Source organism: Myripristis murdjan, chromosome 15 (assembly GCF_902150065.1).
Source record: "Myripristis murdjan chromosome 15, fMyrMur1.1, whole genome shotgun sequence".
NCBI classification, from domain to species: domain Eukaryota; kingdom Metazoa; phylum Chordata; class Actinopteri; order Holocentriformes; family Holocentridae; genus Myripristis; species Myripristis murdjan.
The window spans coordinates 15,924,683-15,947,688 of NC_043994.1; the positions used below are offsets into that span (position 1 = coordinate 15,924,683).

At 41.4% G+C, this 23,006-nt stretch overlaps 1 protein-coding gene across 6 annotated transcripts in view; it reads right to left on the bottom strand.

Moving 5' to 3' along the window:
• Positions 1 to 23,006, bottom strand: part of LOC115372415 (protocadherin-15) — a 234,862-nt gene that overhangs the window by 18,510 nt on the left and 193,346 nt on the right. For all 6 annotated transcript variants that reach the window (XM_030070300.1, XM_030070295.1, XM_030070297.1 and 3 more), the window contains 6 exons: positions 15,352 to 15,461; positions 13,722 to 13,862; positions 10,113 to 10,240; positions 4,425 to 4,637; positions 3,090 to 3,178; positions 1,555 to 1,731 (listed from right to left, as the gene is read on the bottom strand). In XM_030070300.1, coding sequence (XP_029926160.1) covers positions 1,555 to 1,731; positions 3,090 to 3,178; positions 4,425 to 4,637; positions 10,113 to 10,240; positions 13,722 to 13,862; positions 15,352 to 15,461 — 858 coding nt within the window. The remainder of the gene's footprint in view (positions 1 to 1,554; positions 1,732 to 3,089; positions 3,179 to 4,424; positions 4,638 to 10,112; positions 10,241 to 13,721; positions 13,863 to 15,351; positions 15,462 to 23,006) is intronic.

Consider the following 23,006-nt stretch of genomic DNA (forward strand, 5'->3'; position numbering starts at 1 on the left):
TGCTGCAGGTGAATAAACGAGAGGAGATGAAGGTCATTAACTGGCCTCTCTGGCAATCTATTCTCTAGAGACCTCATATAACAGAGAGCACTGTATTCAAGGTGGCATAAGGACACTCTATAAAGGCCCCCCAACCCCCTGCAACAAATCGCTCACTATCTCTTTCCCCTTCACTTTCTTTTCCCCCGTGATCTGACAGCAGAGCGGCAGATATACAACATGCAATTACCCCGCAACACTGTCAGACATGCACTGCATGTACAAAAAGCTTTTCCCCTCCACTCTAGATGAGTTTCCCTGACAGCCACACATTGTATCTGAGGAAGGGACTGTTATTAAAGCAGGGATATAGCAAGTCTATTTAAAATTTAGCGAGAGCTCTCTCAAAAGCTGCCACTTGTGATAAGGCCTGCACTCCTTGGTTCCTTTTTATGACAAAAGTGTCATTCAAAAAAAAAAAAAGAAAGAAAGAAAAGAAAAAAAAACAACAAGCAATGAGAACTCATAAGGTTGGTGCCCTTCTGCTGGTCAAGGAGAGAGAGGTAATGTTTACAGATTAATTCAGCATGCACACAATGCGCCTCTAAAAGTAATTTGTTGAGAGGAGGATTACCAAATGAGTTGGAATTGTCGAGATCTCATTTAAAAGGGAAAGGGGAGGTTTCATGCCTTGTGAGCCAGAATCCAAACAATGTGGGAAGTTACCATGGACAGAGAAATAAAAAGAGCGGGGACTGACAGATAGCTAAATGTGAGCTAAGCGCACGCATGGCGAGCAAAGGGGTAGAGACTAAACGGGGATGCTCAGTAGGAGAGTGTTTCCTACTGAGTGACACCTCTCACGTTGCTGTGAGGGAGTTGATTTTCTAAGATTCGTGCCTGAGGTCTGTCAGAGGTCTGTCAGAGGGGCTTGGGAACATGAGAGAACATTGTCCTGCGGTGGTGTTTTAACCTCGTGCCTCCAGCTAAGGACAAGGCACAGCTTTCTTTGTCTGATGGGGTGAAAAGTTGTCACCAAAGCACTTTTTCTGAGGTGTTTTAACAGCAGGTGGACATGGCCTCTTGGTGGTCAAACAGTGTTTTAGCACACAGCCTGAGAAAGAGACCCTGGGCTGACAGGAACTGGCTCTCTATCCCCCAAACAACAGGAGTAAAATGCACTGCTGGCATTTCTCCAGGTTCTTGGAACAGCCTTTGAGGCCATAGTGTGACGGGGGATGATGGATTGATGGAAATATACCCTGTCTGCACTCTCACTTTCTCCCTGCTTCACCTCACTGCTGCTTTTCCTGCATTATATCTCCCTCTTTCCCATGTTGGCATATGACACATCTGAAGTTAAAGCCTCTGGAGACAAGCAGTGGCAAGAGACTGAGTGGAAACAGTCAAAGATGGAAACGCAGTCAAAGAGAAAGTCACAGCGAGAAAGAGAGCACATTTAACTCATTGTACGGACAAAGGGTAAAGAAAGACAGAGGGAGCAGATGCAGCTCAGGATGGAAATGAGAAGAATCTGGTCAACTGTACACCCAGTAATCAAATTCACACACTCACTTGAAGAGCTCCTGGCGAGAGATGGACCTGTTCGTGACCGGGTCAATGGCATACACCATCAGGTCCGACTTACTGTAGTCCTCAAGCTCGTAGCCGTCGCCATGGCGACGTGGCCCAATGGACTCTACGATCACCTTAGCGCCTGGGATCTGGTCTTGTACGTATCGCTCCAGAATGCTAAAATGGGCAGAACATCTGGGTTGAAGTCAAACTCATATAATGAAGGCAATAAAAGGATAAATGCTAAAGGCAATTAATGTCGAGATTTAATACATAAGCCAATATTCAGATTTATGTCGAAAGCTCAAGAACAGGGTTCGATTTCTGCCAGCTCAATGACCAAAGTAATATGAGAGGCACTACTCTAAGTGCTCCACTCTGGCAATGATTGTCCCACTGGGCAGCAGTTTGCTTGGCTCTTGGCAAAAAAGGCTCAGATAATCCATTTCAGGCAGAGAGAAATCCACACCTCAGATTACAGCCAATAAAAGAAAACCTCTCTGTCTGCCTTTTCCAAGGTGAATAAACACTTTGAACACTCAGGTAAAATAGCCCTGGATCATCACCAGGGCTGTGCGAAATCAGGGGCCTTTCAAATGACATTACGGGAAAGAGCTAAACATGAATAATGTGTGTGTTTTGCCAGCCTAAAGAGCAGTGTCACTTATGTGGGAGAGGCTCAACAAGCTCTTGAAAAACAACTATTAACACCCATTTGCTTTTTTAGACTGACTAATTATGATCAAAGCTGTGTCCCTCAAGAGCTGCAGGAACAAAACAAAACAACATATTTCTGTGAATGTCAACCATTAAAATTAAATTCTAGAGGACAGACTCTACTGTCTCACTGGCTATTATGTGATTTTAATCGCCTGGTCAGTGGTTATGAAATAAGTCAGTCGGCTGCCACTGCTGAAAGGTACACATTATACCAGTCACCGATTTTGTATGCAAAATAAAGGTGCCAGTTTGTGATGCCACCTTGGACCAAGTGCAGTTATTTAATGTCAAAGTGGGTAAAACACTGCACAAAAGGATGCAATCCACTTTGTGCAGAGTCTTCTTGTAAACAAACAAACAGTGAAATGTATCCTGAATAGCAAAGTCTATCTGGGAAGTCAATTACCAAAAGAAATCCTTCCAGACAAGGTGTTCTCATTGCAAGGCAGGAAAATGAACTGAAACTGTTACTTTGCACACAGACGACTTGTGTAAGAACTTCTCTGATAGGAACAAAAATAAATATATGTAACAAACTAGAGTATGGAAAAGGCATGGTGAAGTGCAGCCTAATAGTTCTCTGAAGACAATCTGAGAAAACCTCCAGGAACAGATCTGTCGTGCCTGGTCAAAGCTATAGGGAAATATATGCTTTCTGTTTCATTTTCATATTACACTGTATCTTGGCAGAATGCTCTATATGGAAATGAGCTCAGAAAACATACCCCCAACATTATGCAAATAAAGGCATTTAATTTCTTCTGAAGGAACGTCTTTTTACTTTCATATTTCAATCACTCTAAATGTCGCCTTACCTAACGAGCTGCTCCTTATTCTCTTCCACTACAGTGGGTGGGACATTGGACACAATAACTTGCATGTCCAATGCATTGACCACTGAAACCTGTGAGAGAATAAATGAGAAGTGGGAAAATGAGAAATGGGAAAATGAGAGCAAGAAACAGACAAATAAGACAGAGAGTGAAAGAAAGAAGTAGATCATGATTATGCCACTTGTTCACTTGTTTTCCTACTGTGAGTTTGGTCTGCTCATTCCCATTCTTCCTTTGGTGGGCCAAATGAGAACCCCTAATTGCCTGCTTGTATTGGTGCCATGCGGCAAACTTAATGGGGTCTAATTCTGATGCTGCAGTTAAGTGCATAGGCAACAGCCTCTGTGCTCTGCAGCCAAATCTCCCATGCGGCTCCTGTGAAATTAGGTTTCCCCTTGAAAATTAACGAGCGCCATGGTTAAGCACTCGCTGCTCTCACATACACAGGCAATGTCCCAGACCCTCCTTCTGTCTCATTAGAGGCTTGTTAGCCCGACATATTTCACGGAAACGCAAAATAAGCTTGCTCACAGCCAGCAAGGATAAGCACTGAATTGGGGGAAAAGCTGAGCCCAGTCACAGCAGGTGGGTGGAGAATTTATTGGGAAAAAACTACCCACAGAAACTGACATACACAGATAGACATATAGAAGGTAATGTACACCCACACAAATGTACATGCACACACGTGCAGATCAGCTATACAGAACGAAAAACTTATCGGCTTCCGTGCAGAGTTTAACTGGATCATCAGCTAGAAGCAGAGGGTTCAGTTGGGTACACAATGCATGTTGGGTATGCTGTAGCTACTGTGAATAATTCAATGGACTGGAAGCTAGACAGTCTACTGAGGAAAAAAAAAAGTGCATCACCATCGTACAGGCTCCTGATGAATAAATCAGGACAAAGAAAAGCTGCACAGAGGTTTCACTGAAACCAATAAACCCATCACCAGAGGTTTTTCTGTGTGTGCACATACTGTATGTGTATGTGTGTGTGTGCACCCGCTGATGTATTGACAGATTCATGGATTAAGGCCAAGCAAGGAAAAGGCTAAATCAGTGCTGTGATATTGTAGAGTCTACTTTAACTCCATTAACCCAATCTCCACAATGTGCAATCAGCATGCTATTGGTGTGCAGATGATCTGCAAGTGAAAGACTGAGAGAGAGGCTTGTACAGCTGTACATTAAAATTAACATACACACTCACTATACAGTTGACCAGTTTATGCACTGATCAATAGATGTATACACTGACAATTTTCCCATACTGACCATCCATGAAAAGTGGTTGTGTGAGATGCTGCATACTCACCACCACATTGGCGCTGCTGCTGAGACCTTTCCCGTAGTCATCTGTGGCGATGACCTTAAACTTGAAGTGGACCCTGCGCATGTTGCGGTACATGATGGCTGTTTTGATGATACCCGTGTATGTCTCAATGACAAAGCTGTCCTGTTCGGATGTGGGTGGGAAAATCAGACGGTACGCCATGGCACTGTAATTCCCAGTGTCCTTATCGGTGGCCTATATCACACATACGGCCACAGCATGCACATAGAGATGTCACAAGAGAAAGAAAAGTGTCAGTGTGTTAATACTGGAAAAAAAACAGACAGCATGAGTATAGATCCTGACATTACTGTTTGTCCCTCAAGGATACAGCGTAGTGATCTTAGTTAACCAGCAGAGGGAGAAATAGAGTTTTAATATTGACAGAGCAAGTACAGTGGGTATCGCACATACTGGCCTTTGAGCTCACACACTGGCATCAATTTTCAGAGTGCTTGTCTGTGGTGACATTGATAAATAGGAGCAATCTCTCTTTTTTTTCCCTCCAGGTATTGGCAGCAGAGGGGGGAGGTGGAGTAAGATGCCAATGAAAGGGCTGACTTTAGATCAAGAGAGTGAGACATCCACTCTGGGTAAAGACATAGTGTTCCCTCATGATATACCAAAGCCATTTAGGGCAAACCTTTAAAAAAAAAAAATCATGGACACTGAAAAAAAAAACTGTCTGTATGAGGTCTGTAAATTGCAGCTCAAGTGTTACACTTCAAGTGACACCACTGAGAGTCTCAGAATGTCAAGTCAAAGAGGGGGAATATGCACTGATCCTGATGGCTTACATAAATCCACCCATAGAGCACCAAAGACAAAACTCACAGAGAAGCCTTGAAGGCTTAAATTGGTCTCCTTGTCGTTCAAAAAGATAAGCTTATGTTATAAACAAGCAGCCAAGAAGTCAAGGAGGCAACTGACATGAAGTGACTCTACTCTATCTACCCAAGAAATCCAATTCCTTACTGATTAAAAGACAACAACATGGAAGGATGATTTCTATTTCTGGAATGGGGGCAAGCAAGTGCCACATAGAGCAGGGTCTAATTATGTGTTCAGACATTTCTTCAAAAAAGCACAGCTCTACCTTGTTGCTGAAGTGTTTTCTGCTTCACTCCACTCTTCCGAACTACTGAAAGGCGACTTTAACGGCAAATTAGGCTCCCCTATCTGGCACTTCCAGCAACATTTGCTTACATGAACCAGTCTGGCAGTTATTGCTTATTATTGCTCATACGGGTTGCAATCAAGGGAATAATATGGTGAGTGAAAGACCAGCAGGTCAGAAATGTCAAAATATTGCAAATATTAATGATATTTCTAATGTTACTCATTATCTCCACAGAATGGAGCGCTCATCCTCCATACTGAATAAGTTTTGTACAGTATGCTTTCTCCAACGAAGCCCTGGCCTAAGGGAAATCATAGATAGCACTTGACCCATAAGTCTTGGCTTTAATGTCGATTCCAAGTTGAGGGAAAGATGGAACAGGGATAACTGAATTGGATGGGCTGCTTCAGCCATCACACAGTGTTCAGAGAAGAAGAAGGTTCACTCAGTGCAATGACTGAGCTTGCATCAGATGGGGCTTAAAGATTTTGTGCACTTGAACAGTAAGTCTAGTTAATCAGCCGTTACAGTAACTTCAATAACATCCATTCTGATTTCAGGTCTGGATGTTTACGCAAGGCTCACAGTTCATGTGATTACTTTAGCATTTTCACATCGCTACCCTCGTTTGTGCACTTGATAATTGAAGAGATATCGGTTCACCTCCAGAGCTGCCTTACTAACAACCCACATATCTCTGAGTTTGTGCACTGTAACTACTGGGAAAAACAACGGGGATATGCTTTCAGATTGAAAAACAAAGGGAGAGGGCAGGTTTCTCTTTCATATTCCCTGTAGTTTCTTCTCAGGAGGTCATCTCCAAACACAGGATTTTAGATTCAAGAGCACACTGAGCTGCTGAATCTCCCATCATAATAATCAAGCTATATAAATGCATTGACTAGCAAACATTTCTGTGTTAAAACACTTGTCTTTACATAACACATGAGCAGTATTAATATAAAGTCTGCACATTCACATTCACACCTGTGGACAATTGTGGACAATGACCTCAAAAGTGAACAACTGGAAAAATCCTACGTGAGTACTCAGGAGAACATGCAAACTACTTATTTATCATCTTAACAGAAATGTTGTCTGGAACATTAAGACCATTTTCAGGTTTTTAACGAATGATGAAATTAAAGAGTCTAATAAGGATTAAAAAACATTTACAACTCAGCTCTAATTCTAATCTACTGAATAAATGAGGGAGCCAATACTTTGCCAGAAACCTCAGGGGCTGATATAATGAATTGGAAATTTTTGGAAATATAAGAAAAGCACATGGCATGTGACAGCTGCTGCCTCCATGTAGCACACTTCTTCTGTGTTGCTGACCATTAGTTTTTATGTGTGTGTTCAGTGTGTGTGGTTGTGAGCACTTGTTAACACAATCCAATAGTATTATGGCAAGGGTTTACATAGATTTACTCATGCATAATACACATGCACAACTATAACTGTATGCTTCCAATAAAACCTGGGTTATTTGTTGCAACTCCAAAAAGAGATTGTTAACATCCAAGAATTATAACAGCAATTATCAGGGCAATTGCCTTTGGCTTGATTAAAATATGCTTCAGTTACAAATGACCTATATTACCTCAATTTGATGAAAAAAAAAAAAAAAACAAAAAAAAAAACTGCTTGACAAATGTATGAATCTGTTTTCATAATTACCATTTGGATCAACCAAAACAAAAACAGTTCTATGCTTGAATTACACAATGAGCACAATCCTAGATATCTGCTATAGCTTCCATGTGCTAGGCTTCTCAGGCAGTTACTTATGTACACTATATGGACAAAAGTATTGGGCCACACCTTAATCACTGAATTCAAGTGTTTCATTCAGTCCCATTACCACAGGTGTATAAAATCAGCCATCTAGCCATGCAGTGTGCCTTTACAAACATTTGTGAAAGAATGACTTGTTCTGAAAAGCTCACTGAATTCCAGCGCAATACTGTAATATAATAGGATAGCACCATTGCAACAAGTCAATTTGTGAAATTTCGTCCTGCATAGACATTCCACCATCACCTGTAAGTGGTATTACTGCAAAGTGGAAGTGTTTAGGAACCACAGCAACTCAGCCACCAAGTGGCAGACCACGTAAAGTTACAGAGCGGGGTCGCTGAGTGTTGAGGGGCATAGTGCGTAAAAGTGGCCAACGCTCAGCTGACTCAGTAAGTGTAGAGCTCCAAACCTCCTCTGGCATCAACATCAGCACAACAACTGTGCACCAGAAGCTTCATGGCATGGGTTTCCATGGCCGAGCAGCCACGTGTAAGCCTTACATCACCAAGCACAATGCCAAGCGTCGGCTGGAACAGTGTAAAACATGCCGCCACTGGACTCTGGAGTGGTGGAAACGTGTTCTGTGGAGAGATGAATCACGCTTTTCTATCTGGTGGCCTGATGGATGAGTCTGGGTTTGCTGAATGCCAGGAGAACATAACCTGCCTGACTACATTGTTTTCCAACTGTAAAGTTTGGTGGAGGAGGGATAACGCTATGGGCCTGTTTTTCTGGGATTGGCCTGGGCCCCTTAGTTCCAGTGAAAGGAAATCTTAATGCTTCAGCTCACCAAGACATTTTGGACAATTCTATGCTTCCAAATTTGTGGGAACAGGTTGGGGCAGGCCCTTTTCTGTTCCAGCATGACTGTGCCGCGGTGCACAAAGCAAAGTCCATAAAGGCATGGTTGGTTGAGTTTGGTGTGGAAGAACTTGACTGGCCCACACAGAGCCCTGACCTCATCCCCCTCCAACACCTTTGAGATGAACTAGAACGGAGATTGCGCGCCAGGCCCTCCTGCCCAACATCAGTGCATGACTTCACAATTGCTCTGGGCAAAAATTTCCACAGACACACTCTAAAATCTTGCAGAAAGCCTTCCCAGAGGAGTGGAAGCTGTTTAAGCTGCAAAGGGGGACCAACTCCATATTAATGCCTATGGATTTAGAATGGGATGCCATAAAAGCTCCTGTAGGTGGAATGTGAAGGTGGTCCAATACTTTTGTCCATATAGTGTAATTCTTAGTGTATTACTTATGCTTATATTGGTTATTAAAACTATGCCAATGTCAATGAGCATATTTACATGCACATTAATATTCTGTTTATGGGCTTTACGCTGGCTATTCGGGATATACTGTTTATATGGAACTTAAATAACCTGTTCAATACCTGCTTACATGCAGTTGTTTCAGGTTTTCTTGTCAGCCACTTTATGTTAACAGGGGGCTTTTGTTTATCCTGTTTAAATAGACTCAGCAAGAACAACATAGTTTTATTACAGTAGCATCTTACTCTATAGCTGCACATCTTTCACTTACCAACAATGGACGGCGAGACTGTGAAGGTATAATAAAGGGCAGCGTCTCCCATATGGCATGCCACTTTCCTGATATACTTTAATTATTTTGATCATTATTATCATCATTATTATTATTTTTTTTTAAATAACTAGCTGATCTTAATATCTTCCATTGCAACATGACCTGCTCAGCTGACCTTGGGTTCCCTGGCTCTCTGTCTCATGCATCTTCACACACCCTATCTGCATTTAAATGCTTTCTGCTATCCATGAATTGCAAAATGCCCATGGCTTTTGTTACGGAAAACAAATACTCAGTTTGTGAGAAACTTCATTATTTGTGATTCTGTGCTTTTCACATGTAATAGTAAGCTGCAGTAAGTGACGAGGTAAATGTTAAATAAGAAAAGTGTGGAATATAGATAAATGGCTAGACAGGTGATTTCATTGTCCCTGTAGGGAAATTAATTGTGTGCCCTTGGGCTGCCGGCTTACATTTAAGATACATAAAACAGCACACAGAACATAACATGTACACCAACTCACAAAAAAACATCATACAATTCATACAATATTCAGAGGTACCTTCTGATCCTAATCAAACACCCTGCTATATGAGTTTACCCTATGTGAGTCACTGTAAATGGGATGTGATATTTACATGTGCCAGAACATAAATGGAATATAAACGGAGTATCTCGATCATGACCGGAATATTAATGTGCATGTTAACATGTTCAATATCAATCAAGTGTAACCTAGGCATTGCAGATGCTGGTTTGCTAGGTTTTTGGCTCAAATTTTAATGTCATACATAGACAAACAAAAACAAACACACACACACACACACACACACACAGTAAACACAAAGTACACAGGATGACAGGGTGGAACCTCCTACACAGAGCGGGCTGATAATCAGACAGGATGTCCCGCCATGCTTCTATGAACAAACTGGGATTACACTGCTCCACTCTGATCCCACCTGCTCATGGACAAGGCAGGGAGTGGGGAGAGCGGAATTGAGGAAGAGATGGAGGGAGCGATAGGGGAGGAGATGAAACTATGCTGCAGGAAGCGGATCGGATGAATTCTCTCACCATGGCTGCAGGATAAGTGTTGAGGAAATGGGAGCAGAATAACGCACTTTACTTTCTGCATGTGTCCACATACTATGATACACAGTCTGATAGACAGAAAGACAGACCAAAGATGATTTTCCTACCACTATCTTGAGCACAGAGCTGAAGCTCTTGGTGTCCTCTGCCACTCCACCAATGTAGAGCTGTCGGGTGAAGACGGGAGGGTGGTCATTCTCATCCTGCACCTCAATGAACACCTTGGCTGTGTTGCCTGCAGAGCAAATGGCACCAGAATGCATTTAAGGTCCTGTAGGCATTCACTTTAGCCATAAATGCACATCAAATTGAATGAATTTTCCACACAACAAGGCATTAAATTATTTTTGATATTGTTAAAGATGAAATTGAATGCAGACAAACATGCACATGTATGTTATTCAGGAGGCCACCTGCAAAGCATGAAATACATTGCCAATGTAATGTCCACTATCTGAAGGAAAAGAGCATAGCAAAACAAACAAAACACAACCATCCAAAAACTGTGCAGTATAAAATCATAGCCTGTGCAGTTCAATTTCCGTTTACTATGTGAAAATCCAGAAATGCTGCAGGTTCATGAAATTGAAAAATTGGGGCACAGAAAGCACAAGTAATCACAGCTATTGGCTGTTGACTGAACACATCTGTGAACTGCTGCTTGTTGGAGTTGGAATTGAAATCAGATGTTGGGTAATTCGGTTTGAAAATTGTCATGTCAGCTTAGGTTTTCATGGGCATCAGTTGTTCCACAGCTTCAGAAGTGAGCTTGCAGTCATTTCCCAAAATATTCTGACAGCTAGTCATCACTCAAAACATCACAGTATGTCAATAAACCTTTTTGAAATAAGGTGCAGCTGACTAGCAGCCACCGCTTTCAGAAAACATGCACAGTTTTTCATTTTCTTTTCTTCCTTTTTTAAAATGATTTAATTATAATTTTCAGTTGTACTGCAATAACTACTTGAAAGGGATCTGTGACAGTGTGCTGGAAAAAGCGCATCCTCCCTAAGCCTAATTGGACCATTTCGACTGAAACGGTATAGGGAACTATTTTGATGTAGCTGACAACTTGAAGTCAATAACGAGGAGGTTAATTTTGTTTTGATTACAGCATCACCCATTTCGAATTGAGAAATTGAGACTCAAGTTTGTTGATACTGCTCGTCTCACTGCCCCTGATGAGCAGATCAGACAACAAGCAAGCCTGTTTGCATTCTGTTCACCGACCAATTAGTCATAAGTAACTTTGAGTGGAATATGGCTGCGTGACATGATAAAAGGAAGGAATCTCCCCTTCTGAGCTCTCGTTTTTAAGAGAGGTCTAGCTTGCCGGCATAAAAAACATCAGCCGCTCCATTTATTATTGAGGAGTTTGTTTTTCCCCCCAACCTGGTGCAAGACAATAACCCCATAAAAGGCTCTCAAAGTTTAACAAGCAGACATTTCACACGTTGTTGGGAATAATAATTTGGAGGGCGGTCAACAATCAAACTAAGGGAAACTCTTAACCCAGCCATGCCCTACATTTTACAGAGAACAGTGTGAGTCAGGAAGGAGGGGAAGGGGGCAAAAAATATGGCATCTTAGAAATAAATGGGCTTACAGAGCCTTTGAAATATGCATCTTGTAAGCCTTAAAAGCAAAGTGAATGTGGCGAGCGTAAACATTCTCCCCTATTCCCCCTAATTTGTCACAGTTATACCTATGCAGTGTATAGCACAAATATGTACAGAGCGCAACCCTTCCGCTGCAGTTTAGGTGAAAAATATGCACTGTCAAGGAGCATTTTTCTTCTGGCAGCATACAAAAGCGTAAAGTCATGTGGCACAGGAGCTAAGGATGCACCAGGGGAATAGGACAAACAAAAACACAGAACATCGAATTACAGGCACAAAAGATGTGGTGTGAGGCACAGAGGGAGGACCCAGGGGGGATGGGAAGGAGGTCTGCTGAGTTTCTCTCACTCTCTCTCTCTCTCTCTCTCTCTCTCTCCTCTCTCTCTCTCTATGTAAAATGGTTAATATATTATTTTCAGAGCATCAGACTGCATGCTAACAAACATATATGCAGAGATATGCACTCAAACACGCACATACACACTTGAATAGCGAGTATGTCAAAGGTGGAAAACTCCTTACAGCTTGATGCCGACAAGACTGAGGTCTTGATTGTTGCTGCAGATCAGGTTGCTCCCATGATCTTACAAAATATGGGGTCTCTTTCTTCTGCTGTCCACCCAAGTCTGCATAATTTAGGTGTAATCTCTGACAAATCAGTATCATTTGACACCCATATAAAGCAGCTGACCAGATCCTTCTTTCATTTAAGAAACATGAATATATTGAAAACAATAGTTTCAGCCCTTGAATTGGAAATGCTCATATGTGCACTCAACTCATCTCGCATCGAATACTGCAACTCCTTCTTATCAGTGCTCCATAACTTTGCTCTTGACCGCCTGCAGGCTATCAAAACGCTGCTGCAAGACTACTCGCTAGGTCAAATAAACAGTCTCAAATTACCCTGTTACTCAGAGCTCTGCGTTGGCTTCCTATCCGGTACAGAATTAGGTTTAAAATTCTCACTCTCACCTACAAAGCACCGCATGGACTGGCCCCTACATACCTCTATGGCCTACTACTCTTATTCACAAGTGTACACTCTTAGGTCTAACTCATCAAATCTCCTGTCTGTCCCATGCACCCACCTCAAGACTCGGGATGATTGAGTGTTGGAGGCCGTAGCTATGGACTATGTAGACTATGGGATGCTCTGTGCGCACCCCTATTGTCTGTCGATTCTGTGGGCTCTTTTAAAAGGCAGATAAAAACTCACCATTTTAGACCGGCATTCATGTAATCCTTTTTGTACTACATTTGTATTTTCACATTGAATGTATTTTTATGTGTAATTTATGCATTGGTCTTCAAATGTATTATTCTTTTTGTATTAGTATTATCCTCTTTCTAATTGTATGATGCCATTGTACAGCACTTTGTGACTTATGACTATGAAAAGCACTGTACAAACTGTGTGTGTGTGTGTGTGTGTGTGTGTGTGTGTGTGTGTGTGTGTGTGTGTGTGTGTGTGTGTGACGGTCCTAATTGGACTAAGAGAACCTTAATCTGACAAATCAGTCTGGTTCTGCTCTGATAATTTGAACTCAAAAAAGTTTTAATAATAAAAAGAAAGTAGTTCCCCATCATGGAGCACCGATCTGCATTACAATAATAGAAGACAGGAATAAGAGATGGCTTCTCTACCATCTGCCAAAAGTGGATCTCAACCCATTGATGTCAGGGAAGCTCTCTCCCTTGTGAGCACCCTGTACTTTACATCACATCTACCAGAAGACTGATGTGTGTGTGAGTGAGCGTGAGCGAGTGTGTGTGTGTGTGCATCTGTGTATGTGTGCACTTGCTTTCATTAGTATGCGAGAAAGACACAGGCAGAGGGTGAGAGAAGGAGAGGCAGGTAAGTAGGGCATTGATTGTTGTAGTCCAAATGGATCTAGAGTGAAGTATAAATCCCATTTGCTGCTAGTATGTTGATTATCATTATACACAACTTCTGACCATAAAAGATCATAATCATATTCCAGCTGAAACAATGCCATTATAGATCTCATTCCAAAAAGGCAACCACAATTTGATCCCTGATTTCATAACACCACGCTCATCAAACCTCGCCACCCCCAAAATCCCCTGTCTTACTTCTGGAGGTCACATTCTTGTTGGCCTGGACCATATCCAGCGAGTCTGCCCGGACCTTGAGGATGTAGCTGGTCAAATTCTCATAATCCAGGAGGTGATCTGTGAAGATCTCGCCCGTCTTGTCATTTATCTTAAAGTGACCTGGAACCACAGAGTACATGAAGAACAGTGATATAACAATGATATATATACAGGCATATATAGTGATATATATACAGGCATATATACAGAAATACACATTTAAAGAAAATCTTCCTTAAATGTGCAGTGCAGAACTTTTGTCTACCTCCTCTGGCACTGAGATGCATATAAACAAAAGCATGTTTGATGCACTCTTATGATGAAGGCCTACAGGGAGCTACTTCCTCAAATTTTCCCGTAGAATGAATGGAAGGAAAGACAAAAGGGGAATAAGAAAGTTGAGTGATGGAGTCATAAGAAGACATAATTAACCCTGGCAGAAATGTGTTGACCTCTACTTAAAACTTTCAAAAAATACTTGTTCAGCAATACAAAAAGCTGGTGCATTGCCTCGCCTGTCCTCTCTGACAAACCAGCCATAAAATGCATCACTAGCTGTGCACCAGTGTGGGAACGCTGCCACTGACACTAGATTTACATAGTTTACTACAGTGCAAAATGCATAGAGCTTTACTGTGCAGTGATAGGCTGTAGTTGCTAGCCGGCTGCCCTAAGTATGCCACTAACTGTCAAGGAGTGGTTGCAGAAGAGCAGAAATAACAAACCACAACACAGAGTTGACAGAGCCAATAGGAGGAAGGCCCAGACTAGGCAATTTACACTCTTAGCATTATGCTTGTATGGGCACGTGTTGTTTTGGAGGTTACTGTGCAGCTACAACAGGTTAATGCAGTAGGCAGAACTTTCTTTTTTGGTCAGCCACGTTTTCTACCCCCTCCTTTAGTGCTCTTTTCTCCATTGCCACCACAGTAGAGATCAATACACCCCTTATCGACAGCCTCCCCCTCCACTTCCTCACCTCCCTTCCTTCCTCTCTCCAACTCCAGTCTCCTACATCTGGAGCTAACCTCACACCTATCTTCCATGCCTGGCCTCTCAGGGTGCAATTGTGCTTTCCAGGCTTCCCCGGCCAGCATGCAGAGTGGAAAGTGTTGTGAGGACTGACAAACTGGCAAGAAAAAGCACTTGTGTTGCTTTTTTGTCATTCTTAGGGAAAGAGAAGACAAACACTGCCTATGGCTTAATGGACACTATTATACCTGCAAAGTACATCTCAAAATCTTCACACAAGTGCAGAGCTTTTGCGGGGGTATCTAGAAATTCTATATTTGTGTAATTTTCTCAGAAAGAAATTGTGATTTTCAGACATGTGCTGCTGTCAGGGGGGAAGCTTTGTAGAAGCTGACACACTGGAAAAAAGTGTCTTTGCATTTTTAGAATAAAATATATAAATAAAAAGGCCTGGTCATAATCTTTTAAAAATATGAGAGTGCATGCGGCAGTGGGTGTAGGAAGGGGACGGGTATAATAAAATAAGACATTTACTGCAGCATAAAGGCCAAAAATTCTTCTCCCTGGAGATTTTGCAAAAGAGAAGTCCTGGTTATTGGCTTAATGGACTCCTCTGTGCACGTCTTGCACCACATACCTAGTTCATTTCCTGCCATAATGGAGTAGACGATGGTTTGACTGTTAGCATAAGCTGAAACTCTCCCCACCGATGTTCCAACTGGAGCCTGCTCACTAACCGGAGGAAACCTGGGAGGACAAGAAACAAAACCCATGAGACAAACAGCATGACTTAGGTGGAATGATTGAAGCTGCCCAAATAGTGGCATGTACTCAAATTTAACAGCAAACAGGTATAAAAGGAGCAGCTTGGATATAAACACTGTCACTTACTATTTTAAAATGGTAGACATAATCTCTCTCCAATGACTCTATAAATATATTATGTACAGTACCATGTTTAAAAATATTTTTCCACAACATTTTACATTATCTCTGCTGTTCAGGGACAGCGTGCAATATTCTGTTTAAGGCCCACAGAAAACAACTTCTTATGCGCTTGAACGCTACTCATTTGATTACTGTTTTATTTTGATCTTCCTCCCATTTGATGAATTTGTTTCTTGCTTCATCTTGATTTTACTAACTCTCGCTGGATAACAAGGCTGCACACATTTTTTTTTTTCCTCACTAGAAAATGAATAAATCATACCAGGCATAATGTAGTTTGGAGGGAAAAATGTCTTGTTGAGGAATCATTCACAAATGCTTAGATTACTGCCAAATCCAATAATAATCTTTTGAAACAAAGATAAAAGAGTATTATGTTGTAAATGTGGTAGGAGGGCAAAGCCACAACTGGAAAACAGCATTTTTTTTTTTTTTTTTTTTTTTTTCTGGCAAACTGTCTTCTTTGGGTGCAATTTTATTCTGGGAACACTTGATCCAGCAATGAAGGAATAACATGAATCTCTGACTATTTTGACCTTCACTGCCTTTTAATGAATCTCTACATGGCCATACGCAGCTCTGGTTGATTTGAGGCATGAAAGGCATGCATCACTAAATCCTTGGTAACCAGTGAAAAATGATCGTCAACAACCCCTTTTTCCATCAGTGAGATGAGATGAGACAAACTAAAAATAAATCACAGATAATAACAACTATGACGCCATGTATGTTTGGTTTTCATTGATGAGATGAGACAGGAAAAAATGTTAAAAGTAACAAAAGCAACATTCAGTCCTATTCTCCAGCTCTTCACACTGTATCATTAAATGCATGCAGTGCAGACTGAAGTACATCTCAAATGTGTGCTTCATGAAACGTTACTGTGTTGACTTCATTTTAAAAATCACAAAAATGCACTTGACAAAAATGAGACTAAAACTTCTATAGATTTTAACAACTAAAACTAACAATAATTCAAATGACTAAAATGTGACTAAAACTAATACATATTTTAGTCAAAAAACTAAGACTAAGACTAAAAATGATCTAAAATCAGCTGCTAAAATTAACACTGTTGGTGACACAAACCAATCCAAAACCCAGCCACTGATTTTATAAACGCACTTAAGGATTAAATCTATGCGAAATATGGAATAGTATGGGATTCATTTTGGGATTAGTCTCCAAAGGAATACAAAAAATTATAATAATCATTCAATGTTCAACATGTATGTTTCAAAACCAAGACAAAACCAATAATTATTAGATTACAATTTTTTGAGGACTTAAGTTATGGATAATCACAATGCCAGACTGAAATCTGAAGAAGATGATGCTGTAATCTTTTGAGCATCATATCATAACTGAGCAGCTCTCCACAAAAACGAAAGAAAGAAAAAAATAAATAAATCCAAAGACTAGCTGCTAGACAACTTCATGTGTGTCCCCATGCTCTCAGGATAAAAATGAACAGCCAAACAAAATGAATTGATTTTCAATGCGACGTGAATTAGTTTATGAATGGATTTAAGTGTTTTCCCCTGATAAGTGAGACAGTGTAACAGCTAATAACTATGCTTGACTATCAGGCATAAGAGTGTGTAATCATATCCACCAGATATGATTGTCACCACTCTCCATAGAAATTACAGATGCCATAAATAGCATTGAACGCTGCCTTGGCAGTGTGTCAGTGAGAGCTGATTCAAGCTGATAATGTCATCTGGCTGAGTCGTGGTGTGACACCCTTTTGTGATACTGTCAGTGCTCTTTCTCTCGTTCTCTCATCTCTGTATATGAGGTGTGTGTGTGTGTGTGTGTGTGTGTGTGTGTGTGTGTGTGTGTGTGTGTGTGTGTGTGTGCGTGTGTGTGCGTGTGTGCGCAGGCGCGTGTGCATGAGTGCATGTTTGCTTGTATGCCTTCATTTGCGCTCTGCAGTTTTCAAAGTTCCACTATTATTCATATCGGCAGTCAGAAAGCTGTGACAGCATTGTTGGAGGAACACTCACACCATAATCTGTGGCAGTCATACTCTGTTATCTGCCCTCAATGTCACTGTTAAAGACTCTTTTCATGAGAAGACAATATCTTGGCAGGCTGTGTTATAAACATTATTGGTAACCTGAGGCAATTAGAGCACAGTGTCAATGCTTTTACTTTGTCATTTGTGTCTTTGCTGACCTCGCACTCCCTATACATTTTACTACATGAATAATGAAATAGGAACAAACCCACGGTCAGCCTGGGATTCACTTCAGGGTTGGTTGCTATTTTATAGCTCAACTCCCCCTTATAAAATTGTATTTGTGAGAGGTTCCACAAGAAGACTGAACCAATTTCCCAGGGTGAATATAAAGGCTAGGGAGAACTTCATTCACGCAGGAAACAAGAAGACGAGAGTGCTTGCTTGAGGAAGACCCAGGTGTGAGAGACAGATTAATGACACCATCTTCTCTGCTCACTGGAGTAAAACAACATACTCAGTAACTCCTTACATAGTTGTCAGGGCAAACATTAAATACACAACATGTGTTTATCTCCCCGAAAGTTTCTGAGACAAACAAAGGTGAGAACAGTGTGTTCTTGAAGGACACCGAGAGCAGAGCAGATGCGCCTATCCATCCTGGAGGCAACCGTCACAGTCTCTAGAGATAAACAATCCCCACGAGCGGCCTGGGTTGGGAATAGTTCTGGAGAAGATGTGGGACTATATTTCAAGAGGATGCAATCTCACAGACTGCAAGACACTAACCGGCCTGGGAATAATAGAGTTGAGTGCAAGCTAAGCTACATTGAAATGAATGAATTCATACTGCGTGAGGTAACAAAACCTTCCACAACAAGGCTAATGCTGTCACTGAGACGTGGATCGTTCTGTGTTTGGCTGACTGTAATGATTTCTGTGCAGGTCTCCTTTGCACGTATTGCTGTGCTGCCACTGAATAATCACTGCCTTCTCTGCATCAACAGTCATATAGTAATACCACGCACAGCAGTGATGGAAACTAATTTATTAATGTGGCTCTGCCGTTGTAAGTAGATTACCTGGCTGGCTCGGGAACAGGCTGACAAAAACATAATGGCAAGCCCTTTAACAGAGCAGATGCACAAGGCTCGGTGTGTGACTGTGAGTCAGTCATATAAATGTGCCGCTCACTGGGACCAGCCATCACACAACGCATCTCACCAAACGGAAGTCCCTTCACTCTTAATATGCAGCTCTTTTAGCTCAGCAATCTAATATCTGCTCTGGACATGTTAACAGCCCAGAAGTGGGGATATCAATGGCCAGATGAGACTGTTGTTTTCAACACACATTAATGAGCCTCTTAGTGCTAAGTGGCTCTGGTTCAGACTAAAAGACTGTTTGGTGCTCGCGTCAGGTTCCATGGCATGATGGTCCTGGAAACAGAGCTGACATGTTATCATTTGGCTACAAAGTGGCTCTGCCTGAGGGGTGTAAACCACTGAGAAATGCCAGGGGGGTTGGGAAGGTGTGTGATGTCTGCATATTAGCAGAGGTGAAAGTAGACTGAAGTTCTTGCCAGTGCTACGCCAACCTTCATCACCTCATATTGTTCCCCTCCTGCATCCAGCTTCATGCAATCCCTGAAGATACACAATAAATTTTTTAGTGCCTGTATGGCGTAGAAATCAGAAACAATTTACATCATGTATAGCAAATGATTTATTTAAATGACTACCACAGAATTTGTGGATGTTGAAAAATCAAAGTTATAACCAAAATTACGACTAAATTCATCAACAGCTTAATAGTTTAAAAGTCTCTGTCTCTAAATTCTCAGAACACTGGCCACATAAATGAAAGAAGAGATGATGATAACTGAAAAACAACCACTAATATGCTGGCAGTGAGTCAGCCAAAAACCACAGAATTGTTTGGGATTTTGGTGGAATCATTTATCATTTCTCCTTGTCTGGTGCAAATGGCATCAATAAAGTATATAGTTTGGTTGTAAAAAAAAAAAAAAAAAAAAAAAAAAAAATAAAGTATGGGAACAATAAATCAAGCGCACCCCTCCAAGCATTGTGTGTTTAAGAAGTAAAGATGCGCACTGGCTTTTTGTGGCTCCCTACCCGTCCAAACGCTGCCACCTCTCTACATCAGATGTCAATAATACTGAGACTGACGCGATCAGTGAAAGATTTCAGGTACAGTCGTCCCAGCTGGGCTCAGTCAGTATCCAGTCACTGCCACATGATAGTGAAGTGCAGCTAATTGAGTGTCCCATGTCTGTGGCTCCCCTGCCTGCAAGGCAGTTTAAATCAGCTGGGCTACAGGTTATGTTGTGACAAGGGGAAAATCCACAGCACCTTTTGTGCTCAAGCAGGCATTAAACATTTGCAGTATTCATATTTCCATATGTTATTTATTCTGCTGTTGTTAAAACAGTGCAGAAGACAGTGGAGGAAACATCACAGGCGATGGGAGGCAGAGCAGACAACAGCAGACACAACAGAAAGGGAAGAGAAAAGACAGCATGAGGCAGCCCTGAGAGAATACTGAATCACATATAAAGTAAGCGTGCGACGTGACATACATATATTTATAGATTTTTTTATTTCATGTTTGACATGTAAGGGGATGTGGCTCCTACAAATTGCATTTGGCTCGTAAATACTTGGCGTCTAGGAGCTAATGGCTCATAAAGATTTTTTTACGTTTTTTTGGTCTGGAGCCCTGAGATAAGTAGGTGGTGTTAATGCATCATTACTACTACTACTACTACTACTACTACTACTACTAATAATAATAATAATGATAATAATAATTTTAAAAAAGTGTGCCCTCTGTGTGATGCCTTTGTTTTACGCATCTGCCAACATTATCAACGTGCCAGCATACCTGCGCACATTATTTTTTTCTATTTGCACACCTTTTTAATTCCCAAACCTTTTTGTATCCCATGAGAATGTTGTCACTGTGACTTAGATGGAAATGTTGAAACTAGCTGAATCATAGTCAGCACACCAAGATGTGAAGCATGTAAGTTGCAGCTATTTACATTTTGAGGTTTTTATTTATTAAGCTCTTTCTGACTTCCTAAGGATGTGTTTATGTGCCATTGTACTGTGTTAGGTGATTTTCATTATTTGTAACTGCAAAACATGTACGATTAGAGCTCTGTATGAATAAACTGATACTCGATAATTGAGCCAAATCATAACTTCAATATTGAAAAATCATACTGAATCTGAAAACTGGTGTAATGTTACTGCCCAATATAGATAGATATAAAGTTAAATGTTTTGGGGCAAAATAATTCAGATCCAGATTCAGGTAAAAAATAGGCGTGGCTAAAACAGGAAGTGTTTTTTTTTTTTTTTTTTTTTTTTAATTGCTGGATTTTAACCACAAAGAAATATAAAATTACTGAAATTCCTGTGTATTAAAACTATCTAGTGTCAAACGACTATGTATTCTGTAAATCAAAAGAAATCTCTCTCCTTGAGTGAACTCCAGTCAGTGGAGTTTCCCAGCATGCATTTGGGCAAAGGACATTTACTTAGCCTGGTTCATTGTTGTTTGACTCATGTTCCCTATTTATTTAGTTTGTATGTGCATTGTTTATCATGTGGTCTTTATGTTGTGTTATTAAGTTTAAGAATGGTTTTACATTATTTGTGTATCATGACTGTTATTGTCAGTTCTTTTGGTGTCTCTCCATCTGCTATGCATTTTGTCATATGGTGTCTGGGATTATGCTGCTTCAAAGTAAAAGATTGGATGTCAAAGACAGCCAAAGCAGTGTCATCCCTCACAAGTAAATCCACATTGCGAAGGTATTATATGTATTATATAAAGCCGAGCTTTTAGAAAAATGTTTGGAAGGGTAGTATGTTCATCAGAAAGCCATTATTCGTTACTTGCCGGGTATGAATTTGGATTTGAGTGCATCAGACAGACACAGACAGAGAGACAGAGACGTGTACTTTAAGCACAGAAAATGTAACAGTGGACTGGTAACCAAGACAGACACTGGCTGCAATAATAAATACTGTATATACAACCACTAATCACGTGGGGTGGATAGGTTATGAGCATACTGATATTTTGAGAATGAAGTCCACCATGGAAGTTAAAGTCATGGCGTGTTGCAAGAGTCAAGCAGGAGGCGTATTCTGAGAGTCAATTACGTATTGTGCAAAAGCGTGTACCACCAAGTAGGGCCAAAGACACTTTTCATCCCTTTCATATTCAGATGAGAAAAATCAGATCCAGAGAGAGGGAGAGAGGCAGAGAGAGAGAAAGACAGAGGGAGAGGCAGGGGGGTGTGCTGACAGGTCTACAGGCAGCAGCAGAGAGTCCTGGTGTCAACATGACAGAGGGTGAATGACACGCCACTGAGAAGCGCGGCGCACAGAGGTGTCAGCGAGCACTCCGCCCCAGGGCCAGCGGCGGGGTGATGCTGACGAGACATGGCAGATGCGTACAAACCTTGTTGCGCGCCACAGGGCCGCTGTTACTGTGTCGACCCTCCATCCCCTCCCCCTCCTCTCATTTCAAGCATTGCATAACCCAGTGAGCAAGCAGAGGCTGGACAGGCCAGGAGGTGCAGGGAATGACCTCGCTGAGTGCAAGTCAGTGCTACGGTCTGCGTTTCTCTAGCAGATACAGTATGTACGTTGTATGAAGGCTTTGAACAATAACATGGGCTGGCATGAGTCATTTAACAATAACGTGCTCATAAGCAAATGCAATCATAAACACTGGCCGAATGCTCATAAATACTGTCCACGGTGCTGCAGCACATCTTCGCTTGACTGGTAATGGTGGTATTACGCTGCACATTTTGTCGAGCAATTATGAATCAGCCTAACACAATGAGTGCCGAGGTGGATGTGTGCTCGGGAGTTTGTTAGCTAGCTGTTCTGTCATCCTGAGGTATTACTTGTTTGCTCCTGCCTGGAAGCAAATTCAGACAGCGAGAAACTGACACCTCCCTGACTTAAACTAAATTACACATGAGGTAGGCGTTGTAGTTCCTCCTCGAACATGTGCAAACAATCCAAAAAAACAAAAAAACAAAAATAAACATACCTTTGAATCCACAGCTCATTTTTTTCTGCTCAGACTGGAGTTTTAAGTGTTTTTGACAGCCAAGGCAAAGTTAGTTCAGTCATGCACCACGACCTACATGGGAAATAGCCTTTTAACCCGAGCCTTATTACAGGTTTTCAAATTTCATTAGTGTATTTAACAATCTGAGTGACTGGCTGAATACCAAATATGTGAATTTCATATCATATCAAGGACATCCCTGTTGCATATGTTTGGAATTTAAATTGATACAGAGGAATGCTGGTACTGCATGAAAGGCC